The following is a 17711-nucleotide window of genomic DNA, read 5'->3' as shown; positions in this document are numbered from 1 at the left end:
TTACCTGACCTACAACACTGTGCAAACGTACTTGGCATAGCAGGGTCATTGCCTGGTTTACAATACTGTGCACGTGTTCGCTACATACCATGTGTTCTGATGAAAAAGAGTACCCCATAGGCAACGCATATATGTTGAGAAACGCACATTTCTGTACTAGTCTCTCTCTCCTCTCTCCTCTCTCTCTCTCTCTCTCTCTCTCTCTCAATTGTTTCCACCCTGAACCCAATTTTTTTTTTAAGTCAGCAAACTTCAAACAAAACAAATCTTGTTTTGTATAAATTGTTATCAGCCGATAATCTGCCTGTATGAAAGCTGCGGGAAAATCATTGTTCCTGTGCAGTAGATCGTTTTGTCAAAACAACAATCTCCTGCTCTGGAACAATGATTTTTTTTTATGGGGACAACCGGTCACTGTATTGATCACTTGTCCCCATACAGCAGAAGTGATTGCTGCAAATGCAGCTCTCATTTATGCTGGTGATCTGACAGACATCGGGAGTGTCTGCTTCATTCCCAATAATCTGCAAAATCATATATAGGTATAAAGGGACCCTTAGTCTATTGTGCATGTAGCCATTATGTGGGGAAGAGGTAATTCTGTTTGAAACCTGCACTAGAGCAAATTCTTAGGTCCAAGGTCTGTCACATAATCACCTGCTGACAGTTTACCTTACCCTATATAAATACCATAGTAACAATATTACCGTTCATCGTTTTTAGGATTTTGTATTTACTTTGATATGTTATGCTGCAGCTACGTCGGTGCCTGTAAATTGCACACACAAAAGATTTCAGATAATTGGTTTCCACTGGCAGAGAGAGCTGAAGTCATTTGGGTGTCACTGTTAGCCTTAGGCCTCTTTCACACGGTTGTTGCGGAAATATGTGCGGGTGTGTTGCGGGAACACCTGCGATTTTTCCGCGCGAGTGCAAAACATTGTAATGCGTTTTGCACTCGCGTGAGAAAAATCACGCGTGTTTGGTACCCAAACCCGAACTTCTTCACAGAAGTTCGGGCTTGGGATCAGTATTCTGTAGATTGTATTATTTTCCCTTATAACATGGTTATAAGGGAAAATAATAGAATTCGGAATACAGAATGCATAGTAAAATGGCGCTGGAGGGGTTAAAAATAAAAAATAAAAAATTTAACTCACCTTAGTCCACTTGATCGCGCAGCCCGGCATCTCCTTCTGTCTTCATCTTAGCTGTGTGTAGCAACTAGGACCTTTGGTGACGTCACAATCATCACATGACCCATCACCATGGTAAAAGATCATGTGATGGATCATGTGATGACTGTGACGTCACCAAAGGTCCTTGTTGCTACACAAAGCTAAGATGAAGACAGGAGATGCCGGGCTGCACGAGCAAGTGGACTAAGGTGAGTTAAATTATTATTATAATTTTTTTAACCCCTCTAGCGCTATTTTACTATGCATTCTGTATTCAGAATGCTATTATTTTCCCTTATAACCATGTTATAAGGGAAATTAATAATGATCGGGTCTCCATCAACCGTGCGTGAAAATCACACCGCATCCGCACTTGCTTGCGGATGCTTGCGATTTTCACGCAATCCCATTCACTTCTATGGGGCCTGCGTTGCGTGAAAAACGCACAAAGAGGAGCATGCTACGATTTTCACGCAACGCACAAGTGATGCGTGAAAATCAACGCTCATGTACACAAACCCATTGAAATGAATGGGTCAGGATTCAGTGCGGGTGCTATGCGTTCACTTCACGCATTGCACCCACGTGGAATACTCGCTCGTGTGAAAGGTGCCTTAGTGTTCTCATACAAGTTTACTTAAAGCAACATTTTGGTCAGTTTGTCATCAATACAAGTTTATGCCACTGCAAATAATTTTAATTAGATCTTCACTGTAGAGAATACATCCATTTATGTTGTCTTCTGGAACATAAAAGCAGGTTGTCCACTCTAGTCGCATAGCAAATGGTTAATTGATAGCTTTGGAGTTGGCCACTTATTCATGTGACTATATTTTAGTTGAATGAAGTTCAAGACTGTTTCCTGTTTATTTGTTGTACTTCATTAATTTTAGGTCCTAAATGTCAGCAATATAAAATACAATATTGTCTTAAACATTTCATCAGAAGTTCTTAAGTGTGCAACCAAAACAAAATATTCACTTAAAGGGGTTGTCCACATTTTTTTTTTAATTGATGACCTACGTATCCTCAGCATAGGTCATCAATATCAGATTGGCAGAGGGCCGACTTCTGGCACCCCAACCAATCTGTTGCTTGTTCGAGCGCTGCCTTCTCTTCTCTGGCATCCCTATTCACTTCTATGGGATGGCTCCATCCTATTCACTTGAACAGATGGGAGCCATTGAAGTGAAAGGGGGAGCAATAGTTGTAATTACACTTCTCGCCACCGTAGTTGCAACGCAGAGTAGGTAAACAGAGAAAAGAAGGCAGCGCTCGTACAAGCACTGCTTTCTCTTCAAGCAGCTGATCGGCAAGGGTGTCGTTAGTCCCTCACCAATATGATATTGATGGTTATCCTGAGGATAGGTCATTAATAGAAAAAAGCAGACAACACATTTAAGAAGTACATTGTGTAAAAGCAGTTGTAAAAGTAAATAAAATCTAAGCACGTTTTCAGGTTAAAGGGGTTGTGCCAAGTTTTCAAGTTATCCTTTATCCACAGGACAGGGCATAATTAACTGATCATTGGGGGTCCAAATGCAGGGATCCACATCTATCCTGAGAACAATGGTCCTTTTAACCCAACCTGGTGGATCAGCAGGGTTTGGCTATTTCCACAGTTCTATAGAACATAAATGTAGTGCCAGGGTGCATGCTTGTCCTCCTGCTCCATCAAGAAGAGGAACAGGCTCCCGTTCTCAGAATCAATGGGATCCCAGCAGTCATTTAGTTATCCCCTAACCTGTGTACAGTGGATAACTGGAAAACATTACACAACCCTTTTAAATCTTGCCCCATGTTACCACTATAGCATTTTTATTATTTGACGATTATGCTTGCATAAAAAAAAAAGGTTTTACTATTACCCCAATTCCAAAAAAGCTGTGTAAAATGTAAATAAGATCACATCAGATGTTGAAAGTGAGACATTTTACCACGTCATGAAAAAAATTTCATTAATAAGTTAATGGAAGCAACACATCTTAAAAAGTTGTGACGGGCAAAAAAAAGGGTGGAAAAGGATGTGGTACTAAAAAACAGCTGAAGGGGCAATTTGCTACTAAGTCACATGACTCAGTATAAAAAGAGCATGTTAGAGAGGTAGAGATAAGCAGAGGTTCGCCAAGCTGTGGAAATCTGTCAATTCTGTCAATCAGTTTCAGAAAAATGTTCCTCAGTATATTATTGAGAACACTTTGACTATCCCACCATCTACAATACACATTGGTGCTCGGATCGACTATCAGAATACCCGTAACCTAAGCATAGCAGTAGAGTAGTGGCGGAACTGCTGTAAAGGGTAGCCTAAAGGGGCCAAAAATACATGACACGGTAATGTGAACAAAGTACTCTATTGACACGAGTTACAGTAACAAATTTTGGAAAGCTAAAGACATCTCGCGTTTAGGGTTGGGGATGTAGCAAGTGTAGCACAATGATTTCCAACGCCCTAGTCTCTTAATAATGCGGCCCGGTACATTGTTTTTAGAGGCGCCTGACGCTGCGCCTATCCTGAACGAATGACCAGTGATGCTCAAAGGATCTACACCTAGTCCTGGCAACAATGAGCGGATGAACCTAAAGATAGTCTGGATACTGAGTGGGCCGGAGTTGTAAGCCAACAACGGAGAATTTGGTGCATCGTGTTTGATCAGCACCGACCATTCGTTAAATGCTGCTACTGGGCACCGTTCGTTGCCTGTGGGAAAATACTTGGCCTTGGTGGTCTGGCCTGGCCTGGTAGTTTTGGTCTGAACAAGAGTGAGCACGTAGTGGGAGCCTAAATGTTGTAAATGTTGTTTCTGAATGAAAGTCGTGCAGGATAAGGGGCATGTGAACTCCCCGGGTCGTAGGAAGCCATAAAAGCATAGATACAGGGCGGTTTTGACTAAGGCGCTAGTCCTTAAGCCGAAGGGGCTGGTACCTAAGATGGCTGATAAGGACTTAAACATGTCCCCAGAGAAAGGTCTCCTGGAAATTCTGCTGATGGCTGCTGAATTCTGGATCCCTTTGAGGATGGTTTTAATAGGGTGAGCGGAGAACAGCGACGGTCTATCTGGGTAGGAGATGTACCAGTAATGTTGTATGCCGGCTAAGTATGACCTGATTGTGCCGTGTGCTAGTTTGAGGTCCGAGTGGCAAAAAGCTATGAATGCGAGTATATACGTCATATCGTCCATGCCCAGTTGTGGACAATTTTGCTGAAACCTAGAATAATGGGACCACACCGCTTGTACATCCTCGCCGTGTTCTCGGACAATGACTTCTGCATGAGAAGTCTGGCAGTGACCAGGTGCGTGTTCAAAGCATGACTAGCAGGTTGTGTCATGATGTTGGGGTTGGTACAGGGTCCGCCTCTGGGGAGATCTGAAAGAAAAATTGCAGTTTACCTCTAGACAGAGCATCTGCTGCCACGTTTACCTTGCCGGGAATATGTACACATTCAAAATGAAATTGGTGCTGTAAAGCCAACCAGATGAACCGTCTCATGAAAGCCATGATTTCACCGGAGTCTGATCTACCCTTGTTGATCAGTGATGCCAGACCTTCATTATCGGTCAGAATCAATACCGTCTCCTTGCGCCAGTTAGCACCCCACGCCTGTGCTGCGGCAACAATGGGGTAGATCTCGAACAAGGAGGAGGACTGGAAAAACCCAGGTATGGTTGGAACCTCGGGTGGCCAAGAGCTGGCCATCCAGTGGTTGCCGTGAATGGCGGCGAAACCCAGAGCTGACGGAGCATCGGCGTGGAGGACGGGGCAGTGACTAGACACTGTGGGAGTAAAAAATGAGATACCGTTCCAGTTGGAAAGGAACTGATCCCACATGAGGAGGTCGGCCAGAGCTTGTTGACCTAGTCTCACCTGGCTATCTTGGTCAGTTGTTAAAGGAAGAAGGCTGAGGAGACTGGAAATGAAAGTCCTGCCTTGCGGGATGATCCTCATGGCATAATTGAGCATGCCAAGCAGACTTTGAAGCTCCACTCTGGAGCAAATGCCTGCGCAAGCTAACTTGTGGACAGTGTCTCTGACTCTATGTAGCTTGTCCGGAGGTAGACTGGCTTGCAACGTGACGGTGTCTAGTTGGATACCTAAAAAGGTCAACGTGGTGTGTGGCCCGTCGAGCTTATGATCCGCTACTGGAACACCGAGTTTGCTGAAGACTTCGGTCAAGACCCCTAGGTCCCCAGGAGGCCATGATGGAGGTTCGATCAGCAGAAAGTCATCTAGATAGTGGATGACGTGATGGGCACCGAAGGTGTGCTCAAGGATCCAGTGCAGACTTCTGGCAAACTGATCGAACAACCAAGGGCTTGATTTAGAGCCAAATGTGAGACAGTTAGCAAAATAATACAGCCCGTCCCACCTGACGCCGTGCCACTGCCATAACAGGGGGTGAATGGGCAGCAGTTTGAAAGCGTTGGTGATGTCTGCTTTCGAAAGCCAGGTGTGCTGGCCCAAGGACAGTATGACCTGAATTACCTCGTCTATGGACGCATATTTCATGCCAAACTCCTTGGAGGGAATGAGAGCATTGAGGCTAGGCACGCCTGAAGAATGTGGAGCTGACAGGTCATAAATCAGGCGTTTTTTATTGGAGAACTTGCCAACTACCATGCCTATAGGACTAACTCTCCAGCAATCGAAAGGGGGCTGACACAGAGGACCTATCAGATAGCCCTTTGCTAACTCCGCTTGAATGAGGCTGCTGACTGCCTCGGGGTTTCTGACAGCAGACAGCAGATTTCTGCACTCGTATGAGGTCTGAGGTAGGGATATCTGGCCTGTATGGAAGCCAACGGTGAAACCGTTTAGGAGGAAACTCGCCCACTGCTGGTCTGGATGATCCGCCAGGAATGTGGCTAGGGTGTCTACGTGTACCCTGCTTAGTCATGCCGAGTGAAGGCCTTTCTGGGGGCATGCTGTCTTTGGATGGGCCCTGAAACAGTTGGAGCACAGATGCAGCAAGCGGCATTGGCTGTAGAAGCATCCTGTGTAATTAAAATTGTTGCATATTTGCGACTTGCCTAAGTATTTTATGGGTCTGCCTAATTTATCTAACCCTGTGGTGGGCTTGGGCACAGCGCTAACGGGTGTATGCCTAGTCTGGGACCCGCCTCCCAGAGGATTGCTGGAGGAACACCACTCTGTGGTGTGGGTGTGGGAACTGCAAATAGAACAAGCGGGGGCATTCAAGCCTGCAAAATGGCGACAGAAAAGCTTGGTGTTAGTGACAGCCCAGTCGACGGTGTGTTGGAACTGTGTGAGTAGGGCAGCCGCCTTCGCGGAAAAAGACCTGTGGTACTCGTAAAAGGCTGTGCCACCGTATTTGTGCCCTAGATCAACCACTTTGTAGAGGTACAGGTCTAGTTCCTCGCGGCGACTGGGTGACACAGAACAGATGACATCTCGGTATAGGCTAAACGCCAGCACAAACTCAGTAATGCTGAGTTTGCGGTTTAGCCTAACGTCGCATGACTTGAGTATGACTGACACCTCGCTGCAGGCGATGGTCTTGTTGTCAGGTACTTCATGCGTGGCAATGAGCAGACAGGCTAAATTGGCGTCCTTACCGTCTAGAATGTCCTGCCTAACGTTGGCCGGTATGAAATGCGATGGTGCGACGTTGGGAAAGTTGGGGGGGGGAGCCATGGACGTGGAGGGAACCGATGGGGTCATGGGTGTAGGGGTGCCAGCGCTGGAGGCGGATGCCCTATTTTCCATAGCCTCTAGTCTGGTTTGGAAGCCAGACATGGAGGAGGCCATATTGTTAATAGCCGCATGTAACTGGGTGATGGAGGTCTGTATGGTGTTGGCCGTAAACAAGTCTTGACTGGGGCCTGGTTCGGCCTGTAGTAAGGCGAAAAAGTTCAGCCTTCCTGGCAGACGCAGGGAAAGGAATCCCTCTGCGTAATAGTTCCGTGGTAATTCTCGAAACGGTCCATGCCCTTAGGGAAGGGGTACCGCCTCTCTCTGACTGTGCGTCCCTGCTGGCTAGAGATGACACGGATCCTGTCGGAACCTGGTTGTGTGGCAGCTCCATCTGAAACAAATGAAATGCATGACACTATGGCTGACTGAACGTGAGGACTGCCCGTAACCATGCACCCTGGTGAACTAGTTAGGAAAGAAAGACTGGACATGCAATCTGTGCCTGATGACTGACCCGCCACCAGCCAGCGTACTCAGACACCCACCTGCCACCGTGTGCCACGAGATGGGACATGTACAGCCATGAGTGCTGATGCCGTGGGGCCCGCTACTACATGAATGAGCTATCGCAGAGGACGCGTGCGGTTGAGGGCATGTATGCGCGAGCTGTAGGCCGTATGGCCTGGAACTGTACCGGCGCCTGTAGACGTGACAGGACTTGCGACGTCTGTAGATGTGACAGAGTTACGTATGCCTGAAGTCGTGTCAGGACTTTAACTGAGTCTGATGACGTGACAAACTTGACGAGTGTGCCTGAAGACGTGACAGGGCTTATGTGGAGTCTGAAGACGTGACAGAACTGACGATGGGATTGGCGTATGAGTCTGAAGATGTGACGCTGTTGAGATATGCCGTGATTATTGTAAGAATCTGAGGATATGACAGAACTGACGAGGCTGAAGGTGTCGGGACCCTTTTTTTTTGGGCTGTACATGACCCCCTAGATGAGGAGTGAGACCCCAGGTGAGGAGAGAGAGGGAGGAGGAGGGGAGGGGGAAGAGAAGAAAAGGAAATTATATTTAACACGTGAAGGAAGGGGGAAAAAAATAAAAAATTCCTTTTTTTACCGGATCCTGACAGATGAAGTATGCGGGTACTTTACTGTGAAGCAAAACAGAGCACCAGGTAAACTTGGAGAAACCTATGCCTAACCTAACCACGTAACAGAAATCTACCTGCACCAGGATATGTAGGAGTTAGATAGTATGGCCGTTCGAGCCCCTGAAGCCGGGGAAAACACCTGTCATCAACTACGGATTCTTAAAATAAAGTGGATCCACACAGGAGGGGATAAGATGGTGCGCATGCATGAAACCCCAACACGTGTGACATCATATGTGGTCGTGTACATCATACCTTTACTGGTGACTATATGCAAGTAACCTATGGAGGTTTCTTTTACAACCTGTGGAACATAGAAACATAGAATGTCAGCCAAGTATGAGTGACCCGTGTGCTGCCGCAGGACTAGGTGCGTGGGACAACCGCAGACTAATTTACGTGACCAGCGTGGGTGTACCTTGACTGTGTGCTGGCAGGTGCGGAGTCACAGACGTTTAGAGTGAAACGACATGGTGCTATGGACATGTGACGCAGACTGTGGCACTGCGACTAGCTATGCGCCTTGTAAGAACAGCATGAGCCCGGACTGTAACACGTGATGCAGGGGCTGCATGGTAAGCATTTCGAAGCCGCAGCCTGAGGACAGCGTACTCTAGCCGGACAGGACGTACGTGGGAGTGATTTGTTTACATGGTAAATGGGTTGTGAGAGTCCCACCGAAAAAGAGCATGGGGAAGATGAACATGATGCAAGCAACCACACAAGCACATCTAGCAACAAACGTGGTAATCCTGAAAATATTCCTTCAATCAATGCAGCTGTTCACCCTAGATTAAATGAAGGCCTATCCCCAGGATAGGACTTACTAGCTATATGACGGATTTAATCCTTCAACATACCAGTGTAATTCTCTGGTTTCCTCTGTTTGTAAGAGTTCCCATAATGACCAACCATAACACTTAGACAATGCCTACATGACAAGTTCACTGTATATTGTGTGTAAACCTGCGAAACTTTACAGTAGCAGCAATGTGGATGAGACATGCTGCGGAGAGTGTCCACACTGGAATCCGCTAGTAACTTGACCACAGTGTGAAGTTTTAGATTCGCAGCATGTCGCTGGTTGTGGATAACTGCTGCGGTTCCATACCCCGCACTGAAGACAGCGAAACATGCGGCGATTCGGGCAACATCATCTAGCAGGGTAGGTTGCGCACCACTGCTAGGAGAATGCTGTCAAAGTGAATGTGAAAGTGCCGCGTGCCCCCGGCTTCACCGTCACCCAGTGAGGGAGGGAAGTGACCAGCGCTCCCGAACCCTCCGCTGTCTAGAGGTGGGGCATGAAGCCAGGGGGCACGCGACCGTTACCTGTGCCGTGATACCTGCCGGTCGGGAGCATCTGTGAGCTGCAGAGGTGCGGCTGTGGAACGCAGGACGGCGGCCGTCGGACGCTGAGGCACCACGTGACCCGGAAGTGACGTTGCACACGCTGTACTGCCGGGGATCGTGATGGTAGCTGCCGGGGGGAGGGCACAGAGGTGCCCTAAGTAGAGACAGTAGGAGCCTCCCCTCCCACAAATACGGCAACTGCGTTGCCTACACATATCATCATCAAAAGATTCAGAGAATTTAGAGAAATCCATATACACAAAGGACAACGCTAAGAGTCAGTATTGGATGCTCGTGATCTACGGTCCCATGGACTGCACTGCATTAACCGCCTCCGGACCGCCTAACGCAGGATCGCGTTCCGGAGGCGGCTCACTCAGGCACAGTCACGCATCTACGCGCCATCTCGCGAGATGCGAGATTTCCTGTGACCGCGCGCACACAGGCACTGCAGGTAAGCGAGTAGATCTACAGCCTGCCAGCGGCGATCGTTCGCTGGCAGGCTGTAGATGCAATTTTTTTTTTAACCCCTAACAGGTATATTAGATGCTGTTTTGATAACAGCGTCTAATATACCTGCTACCTGGTCCTCTGGTGGTCCCTTTTGCTTGGATCGACCACCAGAGGACACAGGCAGCTCTGTAATAAGTAGCACCAAGCACCACACTACACTACTTATTAACCCCTGATCACCCCATATAGACTCCCTGATCACCCCCCTGTCATTGATCACCCCCCTGTAAGGCTCTATTCAGACGTCCGTATGTGTTTTAAGGATCCACGGATCCATGGATCGGATCCGCAAAACACATACGGACATCTGAATGTAGCCTTACAGGGGGGTGACAATGACAGGTGGGTGATCACCCCATATAGACTCCCTGATCACCCCCCTGTAAGGCTCCATTCAGACGTCCGTATGTGTTTTACGGATCCATGGATCGGATCCGCAAAACACATATGGACGTCTGAATGGAGCCTTACAGGGGGGTGATCAATGACAGGGGGGTGATCACCCCATATAGACTCCCTGATCATATTGAGTCCATGAAATATTGAACTTTTTGTCCCAAGTTAGCGGAAAGGGAAACTTTGTGAGAAAAAACACAAAAAAAATCAATTTCTGCTAACTTGTGCCCAAAAAAAATATATCTTCTATGAACTCGCCATGCCCCTCATTGAGTACCTTGGGGTGTCTTCTTTCAAAAATGGGGTCACATGTGGGGTATTTATACTGCCCTGGCATTTTAGGGGCCCTAAAGCGTGAGAAGAAGTCTGGGATCCAAATGTCTAAAAATGCCCTCCTAAAAGGAATTTGGGCCCCTTTGCGCATCTAGGCTGCAAAAAAGTGTCACACGTGTGGTATCACCGTACTCAGGAGAAGTTGGGCAATGTGTTTTGGGGTGTCTTTTTACCCATGCTAGGGGAGAGAAATATCTCTCTATAATGACAACTTTGTATAAAAAAAATGGGAAAAGTTGTCTTTTGCCGAGATATTTCTCTCACCCAGCATGGGTATATGTAAAAATACACACCAAAACACATTGCCCTACTTCTTCCGAGTACGGCGATACCACGTGTGTGACACTTTTTTGCAGCCTAGGTGGGCGAAGGGGCCCACATTCCAAAGAGCACCTTACCAACATTGAAAAGATAGCAATTCCAGCAATTCCAGCAATAAACATCTTCTTTATTTAAAAAAATAACTATAATTCATGTGCAACATAGGCAAATAGGATGTCATGTATTTTTTATTAATTAATGTGAGTGGGATACTGACTAAAATGTTTATTTTTTATCTAATATACAAGAGGTTAAACCCTATGTTCCTGTTCGTGAATTCATTTCCCTTTGAGTGTATCAAATCACAGCCCATGTGATGGGGGGATTATCTTAAATAAGGGGGGGGGGGGAGATTTCAAAGTGATTTCATGTCATGAATAAGGACTAGGTGTAGTCTTAAATGTGTAGACTTTGACCATTGGGATCTATTTGCCCGTGTTGCACAAAATTATTTTAACTTTTTTTTTTTTTAATAAAGAAGACATTTTACTTTTAATCTCCCAGTGCTGAAATTGCTATATTTTCTATGTTAGACTGGACTTGCTTCAACTGACTCCAAGCACGGAGGCTGGCATCGAGGTGGTGAACTGATTGCTCCTGTGTTTTGTCTTAGTGCTGAACTAGCCTCCCTGCATGCCATACCTTTCACCAAAATAAAATATTTGGTGCATTTTGAAAGTAAAAATCTGGCAAAGAAGACCCAGAACTGTTGAGCAGCTGGAAACCTACATCAGACAAGAATGTGACAAAATTCCAGTAATTGGTCTCCTCACTTCGATGTTTACAGATGTTTACAGACTGTTGTTAAAAGAAGAGGGTGTGCTACACAATGGTAGATATGGCCAAGTTCCAAATGAGTTAGTTAGTTTTTCATGAAAGGGTAAAATGTCTCATTTTCAGTATCTGTTAAGTATAAACAGCTAAGTTGTTTTATTTCAGATTCTTGAAAAGCCACAAAAAAGCTAACATAAAGGATGAATTTTATGCTGTTCAGCTTGAATGCTACAGCTCCAAGCATGTCCCTTCTTGGCTTGGTTTTGTCTTTAAACTGCCAGCCCACGAACTGCAATGGGCAAACACCACGTGGCCACCAGTGAAATTTTGGCTTGGTGTCTGCTCCAAAATTCCACCAGCAAATTTCAACATGTGAATGACCCCAATTTGTGAAGGTTTCAGCAGAACCCCGAAATATTGGATATATTTATTATGGTGTGGTATGCAACCTCCTGAAACATTAATCCTGTTGCTTGTGAGCATGCTCTTAGAGTTTACTCTCAGCCATCAACAGCACTGAGCAAGATCATTAGACATGAGTACTAGGCTCACTGTCCCAGTTACCAATTCACTGGGAATACTGGGAAGTGCAGTCTCCCTACTATAATTTTCTGTTTTAAAAGGACCCAGCAGTAATCTTTTATAACTAACTACCAAAGTACTTTGAATTCATTGAACATAGGGTTTAAAATGTTAATATTCATCGATGACTTACTCGTCTGATATATTAGGACAGCTTCAATGGGCAAAAGTATAAAAACATTGTTAAAGGGAATAGGTCACAAGCAAATTCACTATTAAACTAGGCACAATGCCGTGTAGACCTATAGAACTTGCTCAGCTGAATCTTATGTTACCTTTCACTTTATTCTCTCGAGAGAGAGTACTTTTAATCCATATACAAAAGTGCAGTTAAAGGGGTTGTGAGGAAAGGGCATCAATATCAGACCAGCGGCGGTCTTGACTTCTGGCATTTATATCAAGCGCTACTTCCTATTCAAAGTTTATCTGCAAGTCATCTCCTTTGTAGCAGCAAGCAGCGTAATTACAACTGCTTATCCCATTCACTAGAATAGGATGGAGCAGTTGTAATTACTTTGTGCCACACGGGTAAAACTGCACAAGTGCCACGGCTCCTTTAAAAAGCTGATTGGCAGAGGTGCTGGGAGTTGGACCCCCAATCTGATATTGATGACCTATCCTGATTATCACTATTACTTCATTGCACACCCATTTAAAGTGTACTGAGGGCAGGTCCAAGCAACTCTGCATAACCCTCTTCTTTCTGCATAGTCATCTCGTTGGAGCTGGCCTAGGAAGCCGGAGGAGCAAGGTGCACAGAATGCAGAATGCATAGTAAAATAGCGCTGGAGGGGTTAAACATTTTTTTAACTCACCTTAATCCACTTGATCACGCAGCTGGCATCTCTTTTTGAACCCCTTCAGCGCTATTGTACTATGCATTCTGTATTCAGAATGCTATTATATTCCCTTATAACCATGTTATAAGGGGAAATAATAATGATCGGGTCCCCATACCGATCGTCTCCTAGCAACAGTGCGTGAAAATCGCACCGCATCCGCACTTGCTTGCAGATGCTTGCGATTTTCATGCAACCCCATTAATTTCTATGGGGCCTGCGTTATGTGAAAAACGCACAAAATTGAGCATGCTGCGATTTTTATGTAACGCATAAGTGATGCGTGAAAATCACCGCTCATGTGAACAGCCCCATAGAAATGAATGGGTCAGGATACAGTGCGGGTGCAATGCGTTCAACTCGCGCATCGCATCCGCGCGGAATACTCGCCCGTGTGAAAGGGGCCTAAGAGTTCTACATCAGTCCATCTTAGAATCCCTAAAAACTGAAATTTATTTTTAAATATTCTGTTAGCACTTCCTGTCAAGCTTTCCTAATATAACGTTTCTTGTCTGATTATTCTCTCATGGATATTTTTGATGGTAGATGTTAATTGGCTTATGTCATTAAAGTACATATCCAAAGTAGCCTGTTCTTTTGTCCTGCTTTAGGCCACCATACATTAGGTCGCCTGCTTATCCCAGCCAGTCTGGGGCTGGCGGACGCCCCATGTTTTCCTCACAACATCCCAACTATGGCAACTCTCAGGTTCCAATGATGCATCAACCTGATCAGTACGGGTAGGTAGCACTGTCCTTGCTTTGGGACCCTGGCCATTAGTTTTTATGTTTTTGTTCTTATATTTTTTTTAGCTGTTTGTGTACTGACTTTGCTTAATCTTTGCCTTTTTGTGGCATGTATTCCCTTCCATGGTGTGTTTGCTACTATTGGTAGTTTCACAACAGCTATAAAAGTCTTAACACCCCCAAGTTGTGCTGTTACTAATCTGGATGATGGGAAGTGCATGTCTATTAGGCATTGCCACGACATTCTGCATGGCTCATGGTCTTTCTACCCTTCATGCCTGCAAGGGTGGCTGTGATGGTCCCTCACGAGAACTGTGCCACTCATTTCACATGTTTCCTTTTGTGATTGTCATAATGTATGTTTTTGTCTGAGAAAAGTGCTTTGTGACTTATCATGAATGCAATGTTTTCTGCATTGGTTACTCAGAACTGACTTCCTCAAGAAAGGTGTCTTTGACCTTGAATTTCTACATAGCGCTGTGTTCTTCAACTTTTTATGCTGTTACAGAGCACATTGGCTTTTTCTTTTTCCTCGAACGACTAGAAATGCTTTTTGTATTTGTTGCTTCTCCTCAAGTCATTTTATGTGGTTTGTCAGTTTTTAACTTCTTTAGGTCACATTGATGGGGATTAAGGAGATGAAGAGAAAACACTTATTTAGCCTTTTATTTCGGGGTCACAGAACACTGGACATAAAGCAGAAAATTGTGCATTACTTGTTATATTATATAAAGAGCAAGTAAAATTTTGGGATTTAGTTTAAAATGTTAATACTTGCTTTCCAAGTAATATATATATACATGTGTATACATCTAATCAGAAAAATAAATTTCATGTGATTAACTAACATCTTGCGTGACTAGTAGTATTACTGTGTTTTGGTGGTTCTCACTGGTAGAGATAGAGGTAGCGAGATTGAGGGGGCCCTGGCATTTTCTGCCTCTAGGTTTATTTCGTAAAGAGGATAAATGTGATGGGTCCTCTTTTGTTTAATAATTATATGACATGTTATTGAAGCTTGGTAAATGGTAATAGATTTATGTGGAAGCAATGTGCAATTTACTTATTTGTTATATTCCTTTTTAACTTACACATTCTTATATTTAAAGAATGAGCATAGAAAAGCTATTGAATCTAATGAAAAGCTTTTACTCATAGGAAGTTCAAGCTCTTTTTTGTTAACTCTTGCAACGCTATCATGTGAGCAAAACTATCTTACATTGTTGCATTTAAATTTTTTTATTTTTTTGTTATAATTATTAACAACTATTGTTCTTTTATCATTACAAAAAAATTACAAAGCATACTTTAGAATGTCATCAAACATTCCAGGTGCCGGTTTGCATTATTGTGCTTCAATGTTTCCATAAAGTCTTAAATGAGAAGAACCCTATTGTAGTATGACTGCCATTTAGCACTTCTGAAGGCGGAAAGCATAGGGTTCACACTGGTACATGTTGGGTTCACACTGGTACATGTTTTTGTGGAGACTGAGTAGTGTTTTGTCATTTGGACAGTTCTTGACTAAGAAGACATATTTGCATTGTGTTTAATGCCTGTGGGTTTTCTTGTGCTAGCAGCATTGATTGAAACAATGTCATAGTTCCTGTCATTTCAGTTTTACTAATACTTTAGAGTAGTCCTGTAATTATTTGTATTGGCAGTTACCTGCTATTACATTTTCTCTAAATGCTTGGGTTTAAGAAAACAAACTTTTGTAGCCTAAGGTAAAATAATTAAAACTGCAATGTTGAATCTTAACTATTACCTGGCCTGAGAATTAATTTGGATTTAATTTCTGGTGTCAGTGAATTCTACATTTTGATAGCTTGTAAAAGTAAATGCCCTGCTCGTAATGATAGCAGTACAACTTCCAATAGCAAACTGAAGACTGGTCTAGCATGGTATGGCCCAAATGTAAAGAGTGAATAACCTAATATTTTTCAGTAGGTGCTTGGTTGAGCTCACCAGTATGCATTAATAGACAGGAGATTTAAAGTATTACCCCAGTGATGTCTCCAAAGCCACCATGTAACACTGGAGAGCTCTTCTACAGACCTCCAATTTAAAAAGATTTTCCAACTCCATAAAAATGAGAATTAATTGAGTCTATGATAAAGTTAAGCAACATAAAAAGATGACCAGAAAATCATGGACCTCTTAGTGCTGGAGTGGTAGGGGATATGAAAGTTAAATGGGCATTCTCATCCAAGACACTCATGGAATATACTATGAAAGTGCGATAGTTATAGGTCCCACTTTTGAAACCCACAACAATTCAAAAATAGACAGTTGGATGCAATATCAATTCAGTGATTGAAATCAGAGGTGACTGCTGTTATGGAAGCAGTTGAGCTCACAGTGCTATACAGTTCCTGTAATTCTCATTCTCTTCTACGGGAGTTATAGAAGCTGGATGGTTGCTGTGTGCACAGTGTTGAGGGACCTCTGTTCTAAACATTGGTGCAGGTTCTAGTCACAGGAACAATATCTGTATTGAGAATAACTTTTTAAATACAACTTTTGGGCTGTCACTATTCGATGTCTGGTGTACAAGACTAAAAACTGCATCTCCCCACATCACATTTAAATGTCTCTTGAGAGATGTAAGTGATGCTATAACTCGAGGTACACTGTAAATCTGGGATGCACGTGACCGTATGTATTTTTCGATCAGCAAATTACAGATACTGTCTGTGTTGCATCCACATTTTTTGCAGGCCCACTGACTTCATTTTACAGCCAAGTAAAGGACATGTTCTATCGTTTTATGAAACAGACATACGGATATGTATCTGTATGTCCGTTTTGCTAAAATATATGTCAGGAAAATGCACACCATGGACCCATTGTCAATGGGTCCTCGTCTGTTTTGCGGACTGTAAAACGGATACACTCATGTGCCATGGGGCCTTACTTTGCAATATGGTTTGCAATAAACTCTGATTTAACAAGACTAGGTTAAGTTCTTAGGTTTTCTTTTCATCAAGACTATCTTTATTGACTGCAATCAAAATAGAAACACTGACTAACTTTTTTATTAAGACTGGTCAACCACCTTTGTATAATAGAGCTGCACATGAAGCCTTTTTGTGGAATGTGCACTTGAAGTTACTTTACACTGTGCCCTATGGTCTTTTTCCCTTTGCCTGTTTAAAATTACAAGAACCTTTCCAAGCCTAAAAACCAGGACTTGGTTGTCTTTAGCTTAACCAAACAATGCAGTTGTTCTTTGTATTTGTGACCTTCTCTGGTCAGCAAAATGTCAGTTGGACATGAACCCAGCAAGACAGCCATCTGCAAGGTTTTAAACATGTTTTTATTACGGCTAGAAATCTCATTTAATGACGTGATAAAGCTTGGTGCCTCAATGCTATTGCTGTTCCATTTACCTTTTTATATTCTGCAGAGCAGGACAATCTTGTGGTTACGCAAGGACACATTTTGTAGCCATCTAAAACTCTTACGACTGTGTTGTGCCAGGTCAGGCTTTTCATTTTGTTTTGTAGCAAAGGAATTTATACGTTTATTTTTCAACAGTTTTGTTATCCTTGCTCTGTGGATTTTGCTGACCATGAACTATATATACCCTAGATCTCCCATCTGAAAAGCACCGTGGTTCTTTGTTGATCATGCACTTTGTGAAGTACCAGGCTGCTTTATCCCTTTCATTAATGTTGTCTTGCATTCTAATTTCATATTATAAGAATAATATTTAATATTAAAATATATAAAATACTGGTGTGTGCAGTGATTTTGTGAAATGGCTTTTTCAGGTTAGTGTGTATGTACAATACACTTGCACGTCAAACACCCAAGGTACCATACAGTGTATGTTCTAGCTATGACTCCATTCCCAAAGA

General features: G+C 43.8%; 1 protein-coding gene across 7 annotated transcripts in view; it reads left to right on the top strand.

The window, feature by feature from the left end:
* Positions 1-17711, top strand: part of ARID1B (AT-rich interaction domain 1B) — a 645879-nt gene that overhangs the window by 475066 nt on the left and 153102 nt on the right. For 5 of the 7 annotated variants that reach the window (XM_044289093.1, XM_044289095.1, XM_044289097.1 and 2 more), the window contains one exon: positions 13714-13842. The exons of the other annotated variants lie outside the window; for them this stretch is intronic. In XM_044289093.1, the coding sequence (XP_044145028.1) occupies positions 13714-13842 (129 nt within the window). The remainder of the gene's footprint in view (positions 1-13713; positions 13843-17711) is intronic. 7 annotated transcript variants of the gene reach the window in all.

This window comes from Bufo gargarizans, chromosome 4 (genome assembly GCF_014858855.1).
Source record: "Bufo gargarizans isolate SCDJY-AF-19 chromosome 4, ASM1485885v1, whole genome shotgun sequence".
NCBI classification, from domain to species: Eukaryota; Metazoa; Chordata; class Amphibia; order Anura; family Bufonidae; genus Bufo; species Bufo gargarizans.
The sequence above is the reverse complement of the archived record's forward strand: the minus strand, read 5'-3'. Positions and strand labels throughout refer to the sequence as shown.